General features: G+C 31.8%; 10 protein-coding genes and 1 long non-coding RNA gene across 11 annotated transcripts; 5 read left to right on the forward strand and 6 right to left on the reverse strand.

Annotated features, from left to right (window-relative positions):
- Positions 1-69: 69 nt before the first annotated feature.
- On the forward strand, positions 70-1743 carry LOC113791335 (polyadenylate-binding protein 2-like). Its single transcript, XM_027341121.2, has 5 exons — positions 70-557; positions 616-683; positions 736-842; positions 897-1139; positions 1205-1743. The coding sequence occupies exons 1-5, from the start codon at positions 227-229 to the stop codon at positions 1239-1241; spliced, it is 786 nt and encodes a 261-aa protein (XP_027196922.2). The 5' UTR covers positions 70-226; the 3' UTR covers positions 1242-1743.
- Positions 1729-4227, reverse strand: LOC113791306 (oxidative stress-induced growth inhibitor 1-like). The gene has a single exon (XM_027341072.2). It carries the CDS (start codon positions 3630-3632, stop codon positions 1806-1808), a length of 1827 nt encoding a protein of 608 aa, XP_027196873.2. The 5' UTR covers positions 3633-4227; the 3' UTR covers positions 1729-1805.
- Positions 4228-5716: 1489 nt separating this feature from the next.
- LOC113791325 (uncharacterized) lies at positions 5717-7512 on the reverse strand. Its single transcript, XM_027341093.2, has 2 exons — positions 7376-7512; positions 5717-7310 (listed from the first exon to the last, which is right to left on the reverse strand). The coding sequence occupies exon 2, from the start codon at positions 7156-7158 to the stop codon at positions 5827-5829; it is 1332 nt and encodes a 443-aa protein (XP_027196894.2). The 5' UTR covers positions 7159-7310; positions 7376-7512; the 3' UTR covers positions 5717-5826.
- Positions 7513-7785: 273 nt separating this feature from the next.
- Positions 7786-9789, forward strand: LOC113791315 (uncharacterized). The gene has a single exon (XM_027341081.2). It carries the CDS (start codon positions 7913-7915, stop codon positions 9530-9532), a length of 1620 nt encoding a protein of 539 aa, XP_027196882.2. The 5' UTR covers positions 7786-7912; the 3' UTR covers positions 9533-9789.
- Positions 9583-10132, reverse strand: LOC113791397 (complex III assembly factor LYRM7). Its single transcript, XM_027341176.2, has 2 exons — positions 9786-10132; positions 9583-9736 (listed from the first exon to the last, which is right to left on the reverse strand). Exons 1-2 carry the CDS (start codon positions 10036-10038, stop codon positions 9693-9695), a joined length of 297 nt encoding a protein of 98 aa, XP_027196977.2. The 5' UTR covers positions 10039-10132; the 3' UTR covers positions 9583-9692.
- Positions 10078-12315, reverse strand: GAA1 (glycosylphosphatidylinositol anchor attachment 1). Its single transcript, XM_027341052.2, has 2 exons — positions 11671-12315; positions 10078-11598 (listed from the first exon to the last, which is right to left on the reverse strand). The coding sequence occupies exons 1-2, from the start codon at positions 12191-12193 to the stop codon at positions 10169-10171; spliced, it is 1953 nt and encodes a 650-aa protein (XP_027196853.2). The 5' UTR covers positions 12194-12315; the 3' UTR covers positions 10078-10168.
- A 331-nt stretch (positions 12316-12646) lies between these two features.
- On the forward strand, positions 12647-14492 carry Uev1A (Ubiquitin-conjugating enzyme variant 1A). Its single transcript, XM_027341164.2, has 4 exons — positions 12647-13046; positions 13118-13269; positions 13319-13444; positions 13502-14492. Exons 1-4 carry the CDS (start codon positions 13031-13033, stop codon positions 13640-13642), a joined length of 435 nt encoding a protein of 144 aa, XP_027196965.1. The 5' UTR covers positions 12647-13030; the 3' UTR covers positions 13643-14492.
- Positions 14493-15127: 635 nt separating this feature from the next.
- Positions 15128-16366, forward strand: LOC113791359 (uncharacterized). The gene is made up of 2 exons (XM_027341130.2): positions 15128-15287; positions 15343-16366. The coding sequence occupies exons 1-2, from the start codon at positions 15251-15253 to the stop codon at positions 16047-16049; spliced, it is 744 nt and encodes a 247-aa protein (XP_027196931.1). The 5' UTR covers positions 15128-15250; the 3' UTR covers positions 16050-16366.
- On the reverse strand, positions 16131-18051 carry LOC113791380 (uncharacterized). The gene is made up of 5 exons (XM_027341152.2): positions 17911-18051; positions 17283-17779; positions 16948-17130; positions 16748-16900; positions 16131-16675 (listed from the first exon to the last, which is right to left on the reverse strand). The coding sequence occupies exons 2-5, from the start codon at positions 17334-17336 to the stop codon at positions 16610-16612; spliced, it is 456 nt and encodes a 151-aa protein (XP_027196953.1). The 5' UTR covers positions 17337-17779; positions 17911-18051; the 3' UTR covers positions 16131-16609.
- A 1497-nt stretch (positions 18052-19548) lies between these two features.
- Positions 19549-21057, forward strand: LOC142646268 (uncharacterized). The gene is made up of 2 exons (XR_012847230.1): positions 19549-20068; positions 20132-21057. It is a non-coding gene; the product is annotated as an uncharacterized LOC142646268 (long non-coding RNA).
- On the reverse strand, positions 20632-24218 carry LOC113790303 (uncharacterized). Its single transcript, XM_027339987.2, has 3 exons — positions 21590-24218; positions 21007-21537; positions 20632-20946 (listed from the first exon to the last, which is right to left on the reverse strand). The coding sequence occupies exons 1-3, from the start codon at positions 24118-24120 to the stop codon at positions 20712-20714; spliced, it is 3297 nt and encodes a 1098-aa protein (XP_027195788.2). The 5' UTR covers positions 24121-24218; the 3' UTR covers positions 20632-20711.
- Positions 24219-24248: the final 30 nt, after the last annotated feature.

A 24248-nucleotide genomic window follows, 5' to 3' on the forward strand; every position in this document is an offset into this window, starting at 1 on the left:
GTATCAAAAGTTAAAAAAGCTGCTCAGGTAGAAACAGTCGACAAACCTTTCGAATGCAACGTTCAATTTAATAAAAAAACTGAAGCTTAATTGCATGCATGTGAGATATCATTCTAAGTAACTCCAGTATTCATATTATTCGTTCGAATTTTGTTAATAAATTTTAAAACAAATACTGTTTTTTTCCGATATCATAAAAATATCAGATAGAAAAAGTCATTCAATTATGACATCGACTCTATCTGCTGTAAATGATAATCATGTTGCAGCACAATCATCCTCATCATCATCAATACAACAGCAACAACAACCACCAAATGATTCGGATGACCTAATCGAAGATATGCTCAACGATGGTCAGAATTCCATTCATCAAGAAATGGAATCAGAATCCCATGGTGATGGTGGCAGTCATGAAGATAATGAAGGTGCTCGAACAGGCGATGATGAAGAATTAGAGGTTATAAAAGCTCGCGTTAGAGAGATGGAAGAAGAAGCAGAAAAATTAAAACAAATGCAAGATGATATTACCTCACAGATAAGCAATACTGGCTCAAGTATGTGTCAATTTATTTATTTTTTTTCAAATTCCATTTTCTTATTTTATTTTTATAGATGATCAATCAACCTTATCACCCGAAGAACGAGCCGAAATAGATAGCCGGTCCATTTATGTTGGAAACGTAAGTTTCTATTTCTTTTCCTTTTTAAATTAAATCATTATTCTCTAATCAGGTTGATTATTCGGCCACTGCTGATGATCTCGAAAAACATTTCCATGGTTGTGGTTCAATTAATCGTGTGACCATTCTGTGTGATAGATTTACTGGACATCCGAAAGGGTATGCGATTCATTATTTTTTTACAATGATGATATCTTTTTATTCCATATTAAGATATGCTTATATAGAATTCGCTGATAAGGATTCCGTCGAAACAGCTACAGCCCTAGATGAATCACTATTCAAAGGTCGTCAAATCAAGGTGAATGCCAAACGAACAAATCGTCCGGGATTATCGACCACAAATCGTCCACCACGTGGCCGGGGTATAATGGGACGTGGTCGTGGTGGTTTTTTTCCTCGTGGAAGCGGTGGTAGTCCATGGATGCGTGGAGGTCGTGGTGGTCGTGGATTCAGGTAAATTAATCTTCGAAAAAATACATTTTCAATCGATAAAATTTTGGTAAAATAAAAAAAAATAGATCCCGTACTGGCTGGTATGGTTATTCACCATATTGATGGAAATTCATTTAAACTAAACCAACCGACAACGAAACGAAACACACCACCCAAACATATTTGCATAGAAACTTGCTGTTTATCAAATCATTTTATACGTTCATTCATTGTCATCATTCATAATGATTAACATTCTTTTGGCCATCGATTCACATAGGATCATTATAAAAAATTTTTTCTAAGTTACCAAATACATTATATCCAATATAACAACCCCAATGTATAACCAAAATATGAAAAACAAAAAAAAATCATCCAATCATAATATACTCAAATTTTAGTAAAAATTATTATAAAACGTTACATAGACGAATAGCCAAACAATAAACGTCTTTGTTCATCTTGTTTATAAGCAAACGTTTTGAGATTCATTATTTTCACCAACAAAATTGACAAAAATTCATTATAAAACTGTAAAACCAAAAAAAACATATGTTAAAGGCTAAAAAATAGATATCATTATTAGGAATTTTTGAGACATAAAAAATGAAATCGATCATGATATGTTTATTTGATTTTTTTTGACTTATTCTCAGTCGATTAGAATGTTGGGGCCAATTTAGATCATCGGCGTTCATCAATATCGAATAATGAATGATTGCTGTCGATTATACTGTCATAAGGATTCTGTTGCTCCTTATGGTAGATATGATTGGCAGCTGCCAATGCACCACCTTGAACATAGCGAACGAAATTGTCACCCACCAAAGGACCAAGTGCATAAAGATCTGGAACGCCTTTACATTCATGGGTATATGGATCAATGTCAATCGGATTTATTCGATGATCGATGGGAGCAGATGGATCGCGAGCCATTTTTTGTCGAATATTATCATCGACAAAATCAAATTGAGGATTCGAACCAATTAAAATCAATGCGAACGATATACGAACAGTGAGCTGATGTCTTACAGGACGATGACAACGACAACATAGCGTCGAATCGGTTTTATTTTTATCCAGAAACTCTAATGTCGCCGTACGATGACCATTTGCCATTGTTTGTATGGAAGACAAAATACATTCCTGATATGCTTGATAATGTTCAAAACGCAATAATGATTGTTTTGATGATGATGATGGTATATGATGCGAACCTTTTGGTAAACATGCTAAACAATGAACGTTATTCTGAACAGAATGTTTCATCTGTTGGAATACTTGATAATATTCAGGATAATTGGAATCATTTGTTGCTAATTGGTTGAATATTAATGAACGATCGCGTATAGATTTTCGAAATAAATGTATGATGCGTAATGGATGACGTTGACAGCGTTGTGATAATAATATCAGAGCATCAGCAACAGAAAGTCCAGAACCAACTATCAATACTGGATCGGATGAATTGATTCTAGATGTTGAGGGCATCGGTATACGCCAACATGGTAACAATTGTGTTTTACGTATGATCACATCTAATTTGGTCAATGAATGTAATACGAATGGAAGTTTTTCACCTGTTATGTTCAACATACGAGGTGAAGTTGATGTACCCTTGGCCAACACTACACGCTTGGCACGATATCGAATACGATATTTATGTTGTTTAGATGGCGATGATGATGATTTTCGGCTTACTGTATCAACGATAAAACAATGACTTATCGGATCCCAATCTAATGATGTTGCACGGGTGTAATTGCGAAAATATTTGTCTAAACCGAAATGATTAACATATCGGCGATAATAATCGGCAACTACTCGATAAGGAATTCGATTTTCCAAAGGAAGTTCGCCATCACTATCATTTTGATGATTCTCGTCATCATATATAGGCAAGACGGGCAGTTGCATCAATGATCTCCTCGATAACGTAAGCATTTCGGTAGAAGAAGTGGAACGAAGTTTGGACAAACATGTCTTGGCAATGGCATGCCAAATACCTCCGGGTGATTCGGATGTACCAATCACTACGTGTTCCACACTACGATCAGGTCGATATGTCCATTTTAATAAGGAAGAATTACGTTCACCGAAATCAGCATTTGGATGTTGAAGCTGATCCATTAATACGGAAATAGGATTAGCTCCGGTACGGCCAACAAGATTTAGACCAAGTTCCATCAGGTCGGATTCCATTAAAGAACGTAGTTTTGGTCTCGATAATGACTCATTTTCATTACCATATTTATCACGATAACAGGGTTCTAAAGCACAATGATCTAATATTCGATCATGTAGAGTTTGCAATGTTGGATTTGGTACATTCTCACTATGGGTTTGAAAATCTTCCGGTGAATAATAAGGCCAATGACCAGCTAATAAAAAACTTAGTGTTATCGCCGATGGACCATTACCGATAACCAATACATTAGTAGATTCAATTCGATCAAAGTATGAATCATCTTGTTTATAAGAATTTTGCTTTGATGTGTCTTTTCTGGCCATAACAATTCATTTATATGCGGATAATTTTGAATAAAAACAAAAATCAGGTCAACCAAACGAAATTAGAACTGTCTATCCGGACGATGACTGCCGGCAGTTTTTATATTGAAGCGACAAAGGCTGACGATGTTGAAAATATAACAGTGATGCAAAACAAGCCACAATCAACACTTATCATATTACAAATGATTTTTACGACAAAATTTGATTTCAATAACATATAATGATTATTTAGCTATTTGATGATTATGCAGTTGATGATCCTTATCTAGGATGTTCATAAAACCAGAACCCAGACAAAAATGTGGATCAAAAAATATAGCAAAGTACAATGAATATGCGCAATTCGAACATGTTGATGACAATATATAAATCAATATTCGAATAATTTTCACAACTCTTTCGATTAATTAACCAGAATCAAACTGAGAATCAACAAAGTATGTTATTATCTGCAATGTTGATGGCAAATTTTTTGATTCTAAAGCAAAATGAGAAATATTTTCCTTTTTACAAGATGTGATCACCATCAAAATTAAATGAGACAATAATGAACATGCAAACTTAACGTGAAGATTGTGGAATGGTGAAAAAGAAAAAGCAAGAGAGAAGGAGAGTAAATGCACTTGTTATAGTGAGGATATCAAACTAAAAAAAAAAATGAAAATAAAATCGCTACTATCATCTTGAAGATCAATGGCAAACAAACAGAACTATGTTGAATCGATGGCCGATTATATGTTTCGTATACATATATAGCTGACATTGATTGTATCATGTCGTTTTACTTCTTCTTCAAATTTCTTGTTTCTTCTACATTTTGCCGCATACGATAAATTTTTTTGTTTTGTTTATAAGTCCTGTTTCCTGGCTCTTTATTTTTTTCACCATATTGTCAGAAAAATAACCATGTACATGTAATGAACAAATATATTTGTTATATATATCACATCGGAAAGAATGATTTTCTTTTCATCATTTCATTCAATGAATTTTATACATAGAATCATATAAAATTTAATATTTAATCATTGAAATCCAATTTCGTTTTTTTTTCTCTTTGCAATATGTTGTCAACGGTATTATCGGATTTAAAAGAGAAAAAAGCGTGGCCATCTTCATAATTTTTATTATTGATTGAATTCATCACAAGTTCCGTAATTGTTAATCGTTATTGTTTTACTACTTAGGATCGATTCAATGTACAAGTTGTTGCTATAGATTTTTTTTAAAAATAAAAACAGAATCGTATATGTATCCAAGGTCTTCATTATCCTGTCAGGAAGAATGATGAGAAAAGACATTAAATGTTTATTTTTCAATTATGACGGTAATAATAATTATGATTTTTCCCCAGAAATTCAAAAAAAAAATGTTCTTATAAGTTCATAAGGATTTATGATTATCATTGTTGATTTTTATTCATTAATTTTTCAACTTTTTTATTTTATGTAAATGTAAACATAATGATAATGGTGAATATAATCAAAAAAAAATTAAAAAAATGATTATATCGCATTGCATAATAATAATTTGAATGCAATCAGAAAAATATATCTATATAAACAAAACAAAAATAGAATGTAAATAAAAATAAGATTAAATCAATCATTGATTTGCTAGTTTTAATCATGTATAGTGTTTTTTATTTCAACAACAACAAAATAACATCAAAGTACAGTGCAGAAAAAGTACGAAAATTAGACAAATCAAATCATAAGAATTTTGCATATCTTTTAGGATATCATCGATACCAGTAATCACTATAATATTTTAATGTTTTTCTTTTAATTTCATCAACCACAGAATTTTACCTGGTGATCCATGAGATTTTCAATACATAAAAATTGTAAATAAACAGATCAAAATTTAAATATAAACAAGGATAAATTCGAAAAAAAAACGATAACGGTCGATAAAATCGTAAAAATAAATGTAGATGTAGGTTTGTTGTAAACATAAACAACAGCAAAAATGTTTTTTAAAAATAATAATTTCCTATTGGCTCTGCCTAAAAATAAATTCTACTTTTTTTGTCTTTGATTGATGAATAGATAAGCTAAATAAATTTTCTACGTCGAAGATCCATCAACAAATATGTTTACTGTTCATACAATTTTTTGTTTTGTAAATCACGAGTCCATTATTTCATAAAAATAATTCATAAAAAAAAATATTTAATGGAAGACAAAAATTAATGGCGACAACTTCGTTCCATATCATCGCGACGAAGTAAATAGGCAGGCAAATATATTTCATCAACATCACGATTGTTTTTATCATCATCGTCAAGGCCAATTCTTGTTGACAACTCGGATGTTTCATTTTTATCATTGATTGATTGTTGAAAGTTTTGTTTCAAACTATCGTTGAAATGTCGAATCAACAAGGCTGGATTTGGATGTGTATTTTCCGGACGATCAATCGATGTATATCCATAATCATATAGGGGACAATAAGGCACTTGAAGATTAAGTAAAAATTGCCACACATCTTGATATGACCAATCCAATAACGGATTAATCCGAATGAATTCTGGCCAGCCCATATCGGTGGGTTGTACAGTCGTTAGTTTTTGACCAATTTTTTCTTCAAAATCGGTTCTACGACATCCCATAAAAATTAATTCAAACGTTTGATTTTTATGTACATCATATAGAGCAGATTTTAAATCAGCTCCCGGATAAATGTTCATTCGACAACCATAGAATGCTTGAATACGTTTCAAGTAGAGTTCTTGTTCGGGAAAAAGTTCCGATGTTTTTATCCATAATAAATTTATCAATGAATTCTCCGATTGATTGTTGTTGAGATTAGCCTGATAAATAGTAGCTAACGTGTGTAACAATACGGTGCAATCCTTACCGCCATTAAAACTAAGGCACCATCTTTTGGGATCAGAATCGACTTTTTTAATTTGTTCGCGACAACATTTGAATAGACTATGTACTTTCGCGTTGGTAGCGGCTAATTGTTTTAATCGACGATATGAATCACGAAAATCGAATCGAATCGAAGGTAAAAAATTGAGAAAATTATCATTCAACCGGGACAATCGTAGCGAAAGTTGACGAATTCGATAACGCACATGAGCTTGAATCCAGGCGAATTTTTGTCGATCCTGATCGTCATCAATGGAATTTTTCGAATCAATTTGATAGGCGAATTGACATTTAATAAAGTCAGAATATTTCTTATAATTATTGCCAATAAATTCCTCATCAAATTCATATAATTTTCGTAAATCCGACGGTATTTTGCGAAAATGATCAAGAAATTCGATGAATGTGAACTTATATGAAATAGAAGATTTTCCAATGTTCATTTGATATAATTGATGGAATAAATCATGAAGAAATGATTGAAATGTGTCGATCATTGATCGTTCCAAATAGAAGGAAAATCGATATTCTGAAGAGATTTGAACATCAGTCAAACATTTTACATTCACATTTTGAGCTTCGGCATTCGAAATAAATTTATTCGATGGCATCGTCTTCGACGGATTGACTGGATTCGCAGACATTCAGAGGAAACAACTAAATTAATATGATAGGAAGAATACAAATGACAGGTCTTTGCTTGACAATTTATATTTGATTGAGTTTAGCCATCCATAAATATTTATTGCCGGCTATTATCCAATTTTTTTATTATTGTAATTCAAAAATTCCAATTCTAGTTAGAAAAAAGTCATATACTAGGTATAAAAATCACTTTTTCCAAATAAGAGATTAACTTACTATCGTTATATGTGGAAAATTATTTGATTGTATTGTAATATAATTAGGATAGACAATACTATAATAAAAAACATGATTTCAAGCCATACTTCTAACGTATGTGAATTGGATTCAAAGTTTTTCTACAATTTGTTTTATCGTTTTGTCATCGTGATGATGATAATTAGCCATAAACAAACACAAGTCACCCTATAGGCTAAGTTGATGATAATAAAATTGTAGCTAAAAAAATAAATGAATTCGACTTTAATTGAAAATAAAATCCAAACTAAACAACAATAATATGGACAAATATCACATGAAGATCTGGTCGCATGTATTAATTATACCAACAAACATATACGTCAACATTCGGAAGGTTAACCTGATAATAATGGACAAAATACATGTTGAAAAGGAAAAGAATGTTCTAATCATGAAGCATAGATGGCAGTCCTAATTGCTATAATTTGTTTTCATCAGCTGAGCACCATTTCGAATTTTACAATACACTTTATTTTTATTTTGAAATTCAAAACAAATTGATAAAAAAATTCGATGAATAACGATTTCATCCACACATTGGGTCAACCATCATTTGGAATGGCCAATGTTAATTATCAGCAGCAGCAGCAGCAACAGGCCCAACAAACTTCGAATAGCCATCAAATTATATATGTTCAACCGCAAACTCAACAACAAGCAAATTTAACGGTACGTGCGACAGCAGCAGCTGCTGCAGCAACTATTCAACAGTTTGCCAACAATCAGTTTACTTCATTCGTACAAACACCACAACTGCATACAAATCAATCATCATCATCGACGACATCAACTACCGGTCATCTTAAGAATGTTAACTGTATGCAGAGAGAAATTGAGCAACTTAAGAAACAAAATCTTGAATTACAGAACGAGATTGAAAAACTTCGACAAGCATACACCGAATGTCAATATCAAGCCATGACTGATAATGTTAAAATATCCAACTATTGGGAACAAATACAACAACTACAGAAACACAATGATGAACAATCTCAGCCATTTTATCATAGAAATTCCGAAGATCAATCCCAATATTGTGATGAATGTAATTTCGAGGTGAAATCACAGGTTGCATTATTTATTCATAAATTAAACCATTGTTTTGTATCGAAATCGGGTATTCCTCGCCATCTTCAACTATCTACTCGATCATTTAGCACAATGCCTGATGATTCAATACGATTCAAATATCAATGTCACCATTGTGAAATTGATTCAGAACGAGAATTCCAGAAGCATGAAATCTACATGCACATTTACCAATTTCATACATTTGATGTGCCATATAAATGTAAATTCTGTTTTCTCTATTTCACATCCAATGCCTATCTGAATGATCATCTAGCCGAAAAACATTCTTTGTCAAGCAATAATAGTATCACTAGCCGAGGTAATTTGAAAAATCGACGGATTCGCAATGAAAATAAAATAGCAGTAGCAACTATCCCTAATCAAGAAATATCTAATACTGATTGCTTGAATTCAACATTATCGCTAACGGCTCATAGCGAACCATTAAATAAATCATTTAGTCTTTCCGTAAAACGAAGCCGTACAGATAATAAAAAACCAACCAGCATTAGTGAAATTTTTCAACAGCTAGTTAACGAAACTTCTGAATCCAATGTTACGACGAAGGATAACAATATCAAGCCCGAATCATCTTCGACATGTGAAGCGAGCAAAACATTCGAATTTATGATGCGTGATGCTAATATTCAACAGATTATGGCAGATTTGGATAGTGACAAATCACTCAATTGTAAATACCCCGGTTGCAACTTTTCAGCCACCACCAAAAGTCATCTGAAATTTCATATCAGCGCTCACTTAATGAGCAAATACAAATGTCCATATTGTACGTTTGTCGCCAATCGTTTAGTAGAAATCAAACGTCATATAATGAAAGCAACAAAACATTCTAATCATCATGTATATCTTTGCACAGGATGTGATTTTGCTACCGATTGTGAGAAGACATTCCGCGATCATTATGTAAGATCACACGATTCAACAGCCGATGTCAGTGATGTTATTGAACGAATGTTTCTAAACGAATCAAACGAACTAATTGGCCAAACAATTAGCTCAGCAAAACAACAAACAAGTTCAAATAGTTTGCCCAAAGATTGAATATTTTTTGATTTTTATAATGTAAAAATTTGTAATTAAACACCGAAACATGCTTTAAAATAATTTTTTTTAATAATTTACAATATGATTTACATGGAAAACTAACTGTCTGCAAAATAGTGTCAACATCACTGGGGCCTAGTTGTTTATACATAATTCATTATTTTCCATTGCCATCAATGTTTTCAGTTCGAATTGTTGCCTCTGAAAAAAAGATAATTAATTTATAAAAAATTAAATCAAAATAATTTACCATAGTTTCCTCGTTCATTCAAGCGCGCTTGTATCACAGTACGTTTAAGGATTTCGGCCGAATCATAACCAATCTGAATAGATTCACGAATCTCATCTGGATTCTGAAGATGAGATTTTTTCTCAAATTCTTCACGTGCTTTTTGCTGTGCCAAACGAATCGCATCATAATCATTGCGAAAAATTTGATTAATAGTTTTCAATATCAATTTATAGCACCGTAAAGATTCTGATCGCAGAACTAATTGGCCCATTTTTTCATATAAGAAATTTTGAAATTAAAATCACAAAACTGCCATCAGCTGAAATTTATTTTATTTGAATACATTATTTGCGGACAGTCAATTTTGTAAGATTCGAGATGTGTTCCGTTTTTTATAAATTTTAGACAACTGTTGTAAAAGATTGAAACCATAACTGTAACCAAACTGGATACAGGAATAGAGAAATGATTGGAAATGCCCAATTATCAAAAAGATACCAATCTTCAATAAAATTCATCATTGTTCGTGGTTGCGATCGAAAAGAACGCTTTAAATGTTTCAGTAATAATGAGGGCCAATCATTGAATGACAATTTATGTAATGAATTTAAATCTGGATCCATCGAAATAGACAAGCCAAACAGACAAATGAGATGTAATGTAATTGGATGAATCAATAATAAAATCATTGATTTGATAAAGTTACATAAGCGCTGCAGCCATGTTGAATTTTCTGTCGATCGATGGTGATCCTGTATTGAAAAGATGGATAATAATGGTACATATATCGATGCTAATGCTATGGCTAATGAGATGTTTATCAAAGATATACTCGTCAACAGTAATAAAGTGTTCAAAAGTGTAACCATTGATTGAAGATTGTATTGGTTGGATGATTTTTTAGGAAGTGCCGTCCATAATGCCGGTAAATTCAATGAAATAATGGCCAATATTATAAAGATTGAGAAGGTTAATATTTCAACTGGAATATCATATAATATCATATCAAAAATGCTCAACCGTGTAAGAACCAAAGAAACGATACCAATGGCTAACAAGCCAAATAAATGTGCAAGAACACAAGGCTTAAATGAGTTCCAGAAATCAAAATTATTATCGATGGTTGTGATTTGTTGTCTATTGGAAATTTGAAAATAATAGAAAAGAGATCGACATGCGAGAGGAAACGCCATAAGACCAAAGACAATCATATACGAGGAAATCGATATAAATCGACGAGTCGATGCAAGTAAATAGAAATAAAAACTTCGATTAAATTTTTCCATCATATTGTTCAATGATCGTACTATGCCTTCAATGGATCGGCCAAGCTGTAATCCATTGACCATAACATATTTGGCTCGTCGATCAGGCGCTTCTAAAGTGATGGCCGAAATTGCATACTTTTGAAACAGACCATGAGCACCGGTCGGGAGCATGGTTGCCTGTGTGACCATCATCGATATCATAGTACGAGCTTTTCGTTTCCAGTTTTCCCATTCATTTTCCATCATATAAAATGATTCACCGTGATATAATACAGGGACTGCTTCACGGTTACATAATTCAACAGCGACATTGAACAAATCCAAATTCGGCAGCTGTCCATTGAGACCTTCAAGTTTTACCTGTACATATGGCGGTGAAAATGATTGAAGCTCAAGATTCAATGCAGCCTGGATGGCACCAGCTTTTCCAAGGAGAACATCCGATTCGAGATACTGGCCAAATCGATTCTCTAAACCTTGATACGACTGTAGCCATGCTTGTATACCAAGAAGTTCGTTACCAGAAATAAGATAGATAATATCTTTAGCCCAGTAATTTTTTGCTAAGTGAGGAAGAGAGTAAGCAAAAATTATGATCATAAAAAGTTTAATGCTGTAAATAGAGGTAGATTTACTTTTGAAAAATTTTGCCAACGAATACATTAAAGCGATCGATGGCAGTGTTGAACCGTTAGGATTTGATGGCGATCGATATGGCGCCGAAATGACAATCGATTCGGTGCTAGCAGCTCTCGGTGCCCGAAAGATGGCATACAGATTGAGACCATCCACGGTTGACTGTTCATAACCAAAAGGATATTTGAATTGAAATTTATGTTCGTAAACTTCGAGACCAATGTCTTCGAATTGTTTACGCAAAAAGTTCACGGGGAAATATTTCTCCGGAAATTCGGCGCTCAGATTTGCAAGCTGATGTACAAGATGTTCGGCTTGATTAACGGCAACAAATTCACGACTAGCCAATCCTGGTAGTAATGAATTATCATGAAATGATGTTTTCTGTGGTTCATGGATTAGATAGACAAAAAAGGACCATCCAGCCAAATATGTGATCAAAGATATGAAAACATTGAATTTCATTAATTTCTTAATGAAAGTTGTCACTTTGTTGTGATCGTCAGAGGTTAGGATACTCATCTCTTATCTTATTGCAATACTGATCAAATAAGATCCAAAATAGACATTCGAAACCGATTCTGAGATTAAATAATGAGCTTTTCGAACAAAAATTCTTTATTTAAAACATTTCATTTATGAACAACCGGTCATGCACCGGCACTATGATGGCTCATCACGATTTTGGATTGGCTACAATAACAACATAATTGTTAACGTTTTCATCAACTTTCATATGCTTTCAATAATGAATCATTATGACTATCACTATGCTAAGCATTAGAAAAATCTCTAGCGTAGTACACAGTCATATTATTTTTGCGAATATTATTGCGTAATGATTGAAAATTGATTCATTACAATTGTATACTGCTATGACGCTACAATTAGTCTGCTTCTCCTATGATCATGAAATGTGAAATTTGACGGCGTAGACATTGTGACCGTTCTTCGTTATCGAACATCGTGTTTTATATGTGTATGTATAGGCCGAACCACCAGAAACCAACAAGCCAATGTGAATGAAAAGAAAGAAGTGTAATTTCTGATTATCGATCAAATCAATGATTATAACTTGGCCGATCACGCCTCTCGTTTAGCGTTTATGTGTATGTTATTTTCAACTTATAAAGTCGAGAAAGATTATCTTGTTCTGATTTTAATCGGGTTCATTTTGAGCCTGATTTTTGTTGTTTCGGTAAAAAATCACGAAAGGTTTTTGTTAACCAGTGTTGCTCAAAATTTTCATTCAAATCAAAACTACTATTACACCATTAATTTAGACTTGAATTTTTTTTAAATAAATTAAAACAACTCATTTGCAATTAGCAGTTTTAATCAATAAATTTTCAAATTGCCATGAACTCATCCGGAGGTAAGTACTTCTCAAACTACAATGGATATTGATTCTAGCATTGTCAAATGATATAATTATTTATTCTGCAGCATCGGTAGTTGTACCACGAAATTTTCGTCTCTTAGAAGAATTGGAACAAGGACAAAAAGGTGTTGGTGATGGGACCATTTCTTGGGGTCTTGAAGATGATTCCGATATGACTTTGACATATTGGACCGGTATGATAATTGGACCACCAAGGGTAAATTATTTCTGTCTTTTCTTTGATCGACTCTAAATTTCATTTTCAGACACCATATGAAAATCGAATTTATAGCTTAAAAGTTGAATGTGGTTCAAATTATCCGGAAGATCCGCCGAACGTTCGTTTTATGTCGAAAATCAAGATGAATGGTGTCAATGATTCAAATGGAGCTGTAAGTTTGTTGCTTTGTATGATTTGAGCATTTAATTATTGAATTCAAATTTTGTAGGTCGATCGTCGTGCCATATCTGTGTTGAATCGATGGCAACGTAACTATTCAATCAAAACCATATTGCAAGAGCTTCGACGAGCAATGACATTAAAAGAAAATATGAAACTTAATCAACCACCTGAAGGAACAACATTTTAACAAAAACAAAAGCAATTCAACAGATCGATATAATTAATGAGCGAACGATCCGTGCCCCATTCATCCATCCATCCATGCTTTGTATTGTATGTCGGTCTGTTTACGTGTGAAGGTGTATCGATTTTGATTGTAAGATTTTCTACCAACTTAATGACTAACAATTATCAGAACAAACAGATGTCTTTGGTGCCTAGGATTTTCTCATCATCATCATCATCATCATCCATATGATCATCATTTCCATCACAATCTCATATTTTTTCATCTATTCATTTTCATTAACCATTTTGCATTCGTTTGACATTGCACTTCCCGAATCTAAATTTTCTATCTTGATGAAAAATTTCCTAATCTCCTGTTCTCTTATTGAATACATCACAAAAAATGATACAATTTTTTTTCTTCTCCCCGTAATGATCACCTCTTTTCATGTATACATGCTTGCCTACAAAATTTTCCACATAAATTCGACAATTTCACGTGTGTTGATCGCGAATGTTTGCTGTTAAAATAATGTCGCATTTCTTCTTTTTGTTTAATTTTTTCGCTCTGTAATGCTAATTCGAAGTAATATTCTTTACTTCGATTTATATTCCAAAACAATGTTCAATTTCCTTTTTTTAAATTTGATTTTTTTTTCCATTTTATTTTCGGTAATAGCATTATTATCACAATCGTCTTTACAATTAGCAAACAGCATGCATCAGCAGCAATATATCAAAAACAAACATATACCATACAAATAGTTGTTCTTTTTTTTGAACAATTATCTAATATTATTATTATTATCTATGTAATTTCTGCAACTAATTATTTTCCATTACATTACATTAAAAAATGTTCAAAATTATTAAGTTAAAAAAATTCAACTTATTCTCTTCATTGATAGATGGCGTCAGTTTCTTTGCAGAGGTTATTTGAAAAAAATTCGAAATTGTAATAAAATTCTGATTTGTCTGCCATGGCAATCACAATTGATTGGATCAAATTATCATTGTATTGATCCTTTTCATCGTCTATATGAGCTATATCAATTATCATTGGTTTTTTCTCAATAATTGGATAGTTTAAAAAACAATTTAACTGATTTGTAATGATTTAATTTTCCTATATTGTTGCCTCCATCGTCACTATCCGGTTTTTAGTTGTTTGCTCGTAATTTGAATATTTGTTTGATTAAATGTATAAAATGACTTTGTTCCCGATTTTCACTTTTCATTTGTTGACAATCATGAATAATTTCATGATGATCTGGAATCCCGAAATATAATACAAAACTCTACGTGCAACGACTTGTTGCTTTTTATAATGTTTTTTGGTTTTTACTAGTTTGGAAATCAATATATTTTTTCTTAATTGAGTGATTAGATCCAATTCCACTTGAAGATCATATAAATGCGAGATAAATAGATTTAATTACATCTTGAATGGTGACTGACAAAACAAAGATATTTATATTCAAGTATGATGGTGGTGTCGTCTTAATTATAATCTGATTTAGAATCAATAATCAAAGACTTTAAAAGACAATTCGACTATCACTTGGCATATCAATCTTAATCATTACTGCATCACAACGACATTCAATAAATTGACAATCGATTCATAATGATTAAATCTTTTTTATTATTTTCAATCTATATCGGTAAAATACTTTGATACAATTTTAGTGATTTCAATTATTTCAATCTTTTTTGTAGGATCAATATGGACGTTGCCCGTGTCCGAATTGGCTGGCATGCATCAAATGGACGAAGGAATGATCAACGTTGGTGATAATAAACCAACTAATTTGACCATTTGTAAGGATAAAAAAGATGGTGCATTGATCGGTGATGAACATGATCGTACCTTATTTTATGAATGCTCAAATGGTTTGGCATTTCCATTTCATTGTCCACCCGGTTTGATTTTCGATGACACACGTGGTACTTGTACATTTGATCCGGATGCCTCAACAAAAAAACCACCATATCATGGAAATTCTAAATTCAATTGCACCGGTAAAGAGGATGATTTCTATCCAGATGAAAAGGATGCAACAAAATTTCATGAATGCGTAAATGGTTATCCATATGATTTTGAATGTCCACCAAACACCGTATTCGATGCAAAAAGAAAAGCCTGTGCATTTCGTTCAGCTGAACAATCGCTACAAGAAAACGAACAATCTCAACCTCAGCCTCAATCACAAGAACAACATCGACAAGCTCGAGATGTAACTGAATCAACAACGACCGTAATGACAGAACAATCAACCGATCAATCTGTTCGACGACATCGACGTAATGATGAACAACAACAAAAACATCACCATCAATTGGAAGAAATTGCTAAAGAGAAAAATATTGATCTTCATATTATAGAAACAACTACACCGGAAAATTTCGATGTATGGATTGATTAAATTATAATTATATAATGAAATCAAATGGATTATTCATTTGAAATCCAATAAAATTCTGAATAATAAGAAAATGAACAAACATTCAATTTTTTTGAATTTTTTATTCTTTTCCACATTTTCTTTTTTCCTTTGGTGGTCATCCATAACAAATTATGATCAATTGTGTTTTTAATGTTTTCAATGGGTTTTTTTTTAAATTTTTCAATGTTAACGAATTGTTTTTTATGCAACCATATCAAAGTTTTGTTTTGTCAGAGTTTTGTTTACTTTTTTTCTAAATTTAATTTTCGTTAATTACAAAATTTCAGTTTTTGTCATATTTGGTTCCAAGTGTGTGTGTGTGTTAAGTGTGCGGTAAGTTTAAAAAAAACGTAAAGCAGCACAGAAAACAAAGTTTCCCAAATGAGTAAAAAGTGAGTAGGTGTAGATAATTTTTTTTTGCCTTTTTAAAATATAAAACATCGATCTGTAGATAATAAATTGATGTGGCAAGTAATGATGTTATGGTCATATTAAACGTGTTTTTTCCATTCGTATAGTCAACATTGAATTTTTCAATTCTATAGCCGTTTAGCAAATGTGAAACCCACCGAACATAACATTAAACCGGCAATAATGTCCAAAAACTATGATGATAATGATGTAAGAGTTATTAAATTAAATTTCAAAAACACAATGGCCAGATTAATCAAACTTACCATGACAGCAATATTATTACCATCTTCAGCTTCGAATGCATTCTTTGAAAACAAAGATGTATTGAATCCAATTAAGCCTTTGCATGGTTCACTAAAAGCAATATATGCTCCCCAGAACATAACACCGGCTACACCCAAAATGGCGATCACCACCTATAAAATCAATTAGACATCGATATTATTTGTCATACAAAACTTACCAAAAAGAAAACGATTTTTATATCATAAAGAACATTGGCGATGTTGAAGAAGGCCAAAATGAAAAGTATACCACCGGTTATGATACCAGCTATTTGTATGGGTGATAATTTATCATAATTCTGGCCACTGCCAATGTTGCAATCAGCATTTTTAAGGATGAAAAAACTGGCTGCTGTAGCTAGCTGTGATGACCAAAAAAAGTGCAATAATCAAAAACAGAAATGGTTAAAAAAAGTTTTTTTTAAATGAACAGGAAATGGATGATTTTCAAGTAATTTGATCTTGAACAAATTAATCGAAAATTATAAAACAATGACATTCGAATGGAACTTACACAAACAAATAGGCCCAAAAAGCCATAATAGTTAAGATGTTTAGATGAAGGCATAATTATGTTTTATTGAAATTATGTCAGGAATCGATATCTGATACAATATAAAAATCGTGTGATTCATAAACAAACAAAACAAAAAGATAATGAAAAAAAATCCTCGAACCGAACAAACAATTTGATAGGCAACAATGAAGACAAGTTGAAACTAATGAGAATGAAATGAAGATTTTTTGGCAATATTTTTTTTGACGGATTGGGTGGTGGTTGATAGTGTTGAAGATGCCAAGTAGTAGTAACTATTGATCAGGATACACAAACATAGACACTGTTTGCAAATTTTCACTAACAAGTTATTTGTTTTATATACGGAGAATAGTTTAGTGACACACTTACACACTATGTTTATTTCTTTTTTTGGCGCGTCACGAAATGCAATAGTTGATGATGTTGTTGATTTCGTTGTTTCCAAGGACACGATGAATCTCAGCCATCCAAATCTAATTGAAATAAAGAAAAAGAATGTATAAAAATGTACAAAATAAGTACAGATGAATTCAACAAGTTTTCATTGTGTAGGAGGATGCTAATTGTGGAATGGATAAAATGAAAAATCTAAAGATTATATTACTGGACAAATGGAGGATGTTGATTGAATGTAACTTTCTATTCTATAATCTATGTTCAGGGTTTTTATTTTATTCAATTTTTTCCATTCACTTATTCTTTTTACAACGATTTTAATATTGTTGTGTCAATTCATCATGGATGGATGGCTTTTCGATTTACAATGAATGTGAAAGGAAAAAAACTAAATGGGTAGTTGTTCATGTGAAAGAAAAAAATTTGTTTCCTATTCTGAATTTTTTATTTGTTTGCGTCTTGGGAACATTTTTTCTTTTGGTTAGCTCCATGACAACGACTACGACGACTCAAATCGAATGTAAAAAACATGTATGAATTAAAGAATGAATCGTGTGCACAATATTCTCTCTTAAAATATATGGTCATAATTCAATCTTTTAGTTAGGCAGTTTCCCTCGAAAAACATCGAACCAATATTTTGGATAGTTTGGTGATTATTTTTGGCGAGAAAAAAATGGGCAGGCAGATGAGCAGATGTTTAGACATTATCATTACTAATGAATAAATAGTATATACACCATACAATCAAGGTGATGGTTCTTTTTTGATTTGCTGTTTTGTTTTCTCTTGGTTTTTTTTTCGGGCGGTGTCTCCATTTTCGTCTTTCCATTTCGATTCACACCACCATCATTATCATTAGTTAAACAAATATGATGACTATAGTAATAATCAATGTATTCGTTTCAATGGTCCATAATAAAATCATTGTCAGTCAGTTGGTCATTCACAGTTGACAATCATTTTAATCAAATATATCCAACGATCGACATTGAGCCAGAAAATATTATTTATAAACCAATGAATCAAAATCTGATCCAGTGTATTTAGAGAAATATGCATTAAAGAGTGAAGAAAAATCAATAAATATAAATTTAAGATGGAAAAAATGAGATAAATAAATATTTCGTTATTTAGCTGCAATCGCCAAACAAAGATATGATTTTTATACAAATGCGCAATAAATGGATGGAATGGAGTACAAAGATTGATTTAAGAAAAAAAATCAATCAAAACTCATTCAATAAATAATTTTTATTTTGTTTTGAAAATTCCAAATAACCTGACATCAAATGATGTTTGTCAATTTTGTTGCTAGAATTTGTATCACTATTACAGTCAAAAACCTTAGATTTATTTTGGAAAAAATTCATTGTGGAACAATCTGTTCATGATTTATAATTGTTTAAAATATTATTTTGCCATAACTGTTTTTCTGTACTGTTGATCAATATTAGCATATGTATGATTCTTGTTTCTGTTATTTTGTTTTTCTTTTCGTGAAAATGTCAAGATTTTCAATATAAAATCCCGAATAACAATTGTTGGCAAATATTCGCAGCTAAATAGTCGACCGAGATTCGATTTCGTTTCGCTTTATTATTTTTCTTTTTCAAAATGTTTGTGTATATTTTTAGCAACAATATTGTTCGTATTGTTGTTTGATAACACCACAAAGGAAAATTCTCTAAAATAATCAAAACAAAAACAAAAAATTCAATGTAACGGTAGTTGTTTTTTTCTACAATCAAAGATGATTCATTCAATGTATCGTACTATGTTTTAGAAAAAAAATTTAATGACGAACAGATATCAACACTATTTTCAATTAAAATATTCAACTATTTTCAAGATGTTGATTTTAAATTTCAAATATCAAATGTTTAATACTGTTGTTGGTGTTTATTTATTGTTCAAGATGCAACATTACTTGCGCTATGATGAAGATATATTTACACTTGATTAAATCAAATTGATGATGATAGGAAAAAAAGGATGATGATGACAAAGTTATATCAAATGAATGGAATTAGTTTTTTGATAGCTATCAAAAAAAAATGTCATGATCGGATCAAACAAATTGATTGATTGATCAGAATGAAAAAGAAATGTCATGATCATCATAAATAGAATGGATTCATTGAAAAACATATCAAAACATTAACCATAAACGAAATTCCAAAATATAACGGCATAGAATAAAAAAAGAGATAAATAGAAAGAATGCACAATAATTACTTGACAAGGACACAAAATATAAGTAAATTTTTATAACAATGAGCATCATTAAATTCATCACTGAAATTGTTATGTTCGATTTGATTCTATTGTCCGATAGGTTTATTGAGATTGTCAATCCGTATATGGTATGCCACCAATTTCATGAACGATTTGACAATGTTCAATTTAATACTTTTTTAAAAAACCAGAATCAATCGTTCCAGTGAATGACCTTTGATTTTTTTTCCGATTCTAAAAATGGCTCAATTTTTTCATTTAATAATAGATCGATACGAAATCGATCCAAAATGGCAAGACACGCAAACAAAAATTGCCATCAGGTAATTCTCTACAAATGACCGAAATTGGTCACATGAATAAACATTAGATCACTATATTTCGTGCCATGACAGCTTACATTCATTTTCAAGGTTTTGTCATGTTATCATTATTATTTTTACCACAAATATTCTATACACTTAAAATGAATAGATGGCACGCAATTATTACTATCGATTGGGGTGCGTTTTAATTCACTTTTTAAAACATACATATATAACAATAGATAGCTCATCTGCCATTCAACGACAATCAATGCATGGTTCGATGATTAATTTAATAAAAACAAACATGAATATCGAAAAACCACAAATTATGTTTTTTTCAATCATAAAGGTTATCCCCAATCAAGAGGAAGTAATCACATCACTACAGTAATGCCATCTGTTTATTTCAAATTTAAAAAATTTATGTTGAAAAAGATTATTATAATGAATATAATGTGTAAATCTAAAGAATATTCTCTTTGTTTGATACATTTAATGATTTAGTAGTTGTTTTAGGACGATCATCTGTTGATGGCAATTCTATTGGTTCGAATGCAGATTTAGTCGATGTTGATTGTGGTGGCGGCATTTGTTCTTTGCCTTCAGCAACTCGTGGTCCAGCATTAGCATCAATAACAGGGTCTTGTTTGGAATGAGTTCCGATCAATAACGTTGTGTCTTTTGCTAGATTAGAAATCCTAACAATCGGTAAAATTTCATTAAATAAAGTTTAAAATCAATTTTTCTTTTCTTCTTACCTATCATTGATTAAACGCAAAATTTCCTTGACTTTTTCATTTTTAATTGAATCTTTTTTGTTCGAATCTACTTTGGCCAACAATACAGCAATTTCGTTCGTCAATTTTTCACCAACTTCTTTTTGCAGTTTAATTTGATTTTGCAGAGTCGGAATCAAAGTTTTCGCAACTAGATATTTATGTGCGACTTGTCTCATTGTATTGAAATTTTCGTCATATCTTTCACGATTTCGCTGTAACCGTTGTTGGATTTCAGTGTTTGATTTTTTCAAATTTTCACATTCTTCTTTCAACACATTGGTCTGTTCTTGTTGACTTTGGATATGTTTACGTTGTTGACCAAGTTCATTTTGACAGCGATTGAATTCATCATCACGTTCGGATATTTTTGTTTGCATTTGTTCCATATTCGATTGCAGTGTTTGCAGATTCTTTTCCAACGATAAACGCTCCTTATCCAGAGATTCTCGCTCGGCTTCAGTCATTCGTAAACGTTTTTGCAATGCAGAAATTTTTTGCTCCATGAGCGATCTGATAAATAAAATCTGTAAAATAGATGAGAAAAATTAATAAAACAATTTACCTTTCTTCACAGAATCGTTTTTCTGTTGAAGCAAATTCGGATACAATTTTCTTGTTTTTCTCCAAAATTATTGAATTTTTCGATTCCAGTTCTGATTTGACCCGTTCTGTTTCAACTAAACGTTGAGATGTCTCGTTCAATTTATTTCGCAATTGTTCATGACCAGATTTCAATTCAGCTTCTAAAGCAGCGGTTTTAGTAGTCGATTCTCGCACCATATCATTCAATTCAACGATCTTTATGCGCATTGTGTCATTTGATTGTTGCAGACAGTCCTTTTCAGCCAATAATTTTGTTCGCGATTCAATCCACTCATGTTGAAATTGATCCCATTTTTCATTAAGATCTTTGTTGTCTTTGCGGAGCTTTTCGGTTTCATTATGCAATCGTTGATTTTCATCATAAATATGATCACAATTTAAATGTTTGGCTTGAAAATCATCATACAACTTTTGTAAATCACAATGAACCATTTCAGCTTGTTCAATTTTACCACGAAGTTCTTGTGTTTCTCGGTGATTATTTGTTTTGAGAAATTCCAATTCAACATCTTTATCGCAAACTATTTGTTCAAGACGTGTAATTTTTTCAACCATTTCTACCTGTTTATTGACATTTGCTTCTTGCTCTTGTTTGATTTGCTGTTCGATTTGTTCCAATTTTGTTTCTAATAAAACATTCTGTTCTTCACAGTCGAAAAGACGATTTTCTATAGAAGATCGTGCTTCCTCTAATTCGATTTTGGCATTTGAAAGTTCTTGATTTACAATCATAAGTTTCGAAATTTCGGATTTCGAATCATTTAATTTGACATCATATTTTTTTTCTCTGGTCAAACCGACTTGAATATCTTTTTTTAAAGAATCATTTTCAATCTTTAATTCTGCCAATTTGGATTCAAGATCATTAATTTTGGTTTCGAATTCTTCAATTCGTTGGTCATTCAATTTTAATTTTTCATTTTCGCATTCAACTCGTTTCAACTTTGTTTCGATTTCAAAAAATTTTTCGTTTTGTTTGCTTAGTTCATGACGATTTTTTTCTAATTCTTTATTTTTTAAAACAAGTTGGTCATTTAGATTGTTCATATTCAAAAGATTCGATTCGATAGTAAAATTTAAATTATTGATTTCATTTTGAAGATCGGTAATTGTTTTATCATTTTGCAATTTCAATTTATTCAATTCTTCAAGATGATCGGAAATCAAATTCTGCATTTTTTCTTCACCTTCAAAAGTAGATTTTACTGCTAACCCATCATTCAGACGACTCTTAAGGGATTCGCGCTCATGAACCGATTCGACAAGACGATTATTTAATTCAATCATATTTGATTTCAGCGATTCCATTTTTTCTCTTAGATGACCACGTTGTTCAGCCATTTCAAGAATGCAATCATTGAGTTTCTGATTTTCATCTTGTGATTCATATAATTTTATTGACAATTGTTCATGACGTTGTTTTAATTCGTTGATTTGTGCCAAAGCATTAGTTTCGTATTGATTCTTCATGCTAGCATTGCTCATTCGTAATTGTTCCATTGCTTCTTCCAATTGTCCAACGATCGTTTCATATCGATTTTTCTGCTGTTCTAATTGATCCTGAGATTTTTGGCATTGAATGTCGTATTCCTTTCGAATATGATCAATTTGTTCAGCCTGCATTTTGGATACCTGTACTGAACCATCGTCTTTTTGCTGGTCAAGTTTTTCATGTAGTTCGACAATTTGTTTTTCGTAAGTGATTTTGGTCTGCAATAATTCTAAACGATCTTCGTAGGTAAATGAACATTCTTGATCATCAGCTGAAATTTCGGCCAATATTTTTGGTGATTTTATAAGTGTACTATTGTTGGACAATGTACAGCATGGTGAAACATTAAGATGATCAATATTTAACGATTGTTTGCAATTAGTTAAGGTATGATCCGGTGATTTTGTTGTTGGTGTGGAAACTTTTTCATCATAATCTTCTTCATTATCATCATGATCGGTCAATGTTTGATCCAAAAATTCATCTTGTGCATCAACAAAACTTTCGGAACCGACATCGGATAAAGCTGCGTTATTTTCACTTTGATTATCCCCCTCGTCATCATTTGAAACAATAAATATTTCTGGTGGTGGAGATTGTGTCATTGACGTCATGTAACGATAAATAGATTCATTTAACGTGCCATCTTTGCTCTTATCTAAAGATGTATTCGAAACATCAGTCGATTCCATCGTGACAGTTTTTTCGTCGTCTATTTGAACGTTGGACTCGTGATTCATTTCATCATCAATAGATTTTTTTATTTCATCATCTCTAATACCAGACTCATCTTTAAGATCTGTAGATATATCAGCCATTTTAAAAGAAGAATCTATCAGATTTGCTGGTGGTTTATTTTCAGCCATATTCGAATTTATTGAGCTTGATTTTGGGCTGGAATTCTCTTCGAAATTCATCAGATAATCATTGGATTGATTTTCTTGGTTGACATCTTTTTTATCGGGCACCGATAGACCGAGAAAAGAAAGTTCAGACATGATGAACACAAATATTTTTTTTACTAACGACAGAGAACTAACTTCAATGCAGTCACAAATATAAATGTCTTTGCTATGCACTGGACAATTTCAACGACCGTTCGCGTTCCTCAAAAGCTCTCACACCA

The sequence above is a fragment of the Dermatophagoides pteronyssinus genome, unplaced genomic scaffold (genome assembly GCF_027571235.1).
Source record: "Dermatophagoides pteronyssinus isolate colony J.1.1.1.1 unplaced genomic scaffold, Derpt_VIB-CSIC_2022.12 sq0002, whole genome shotgun sequence".
Taxonomy (NCBI): Eukaryota; Metazoa; Arthropoda; class Arachnida; order Sarcoptiformes; family Pyroglyphidae; genus Dermatophagoides; species Dermatophagoides pteronyssinus.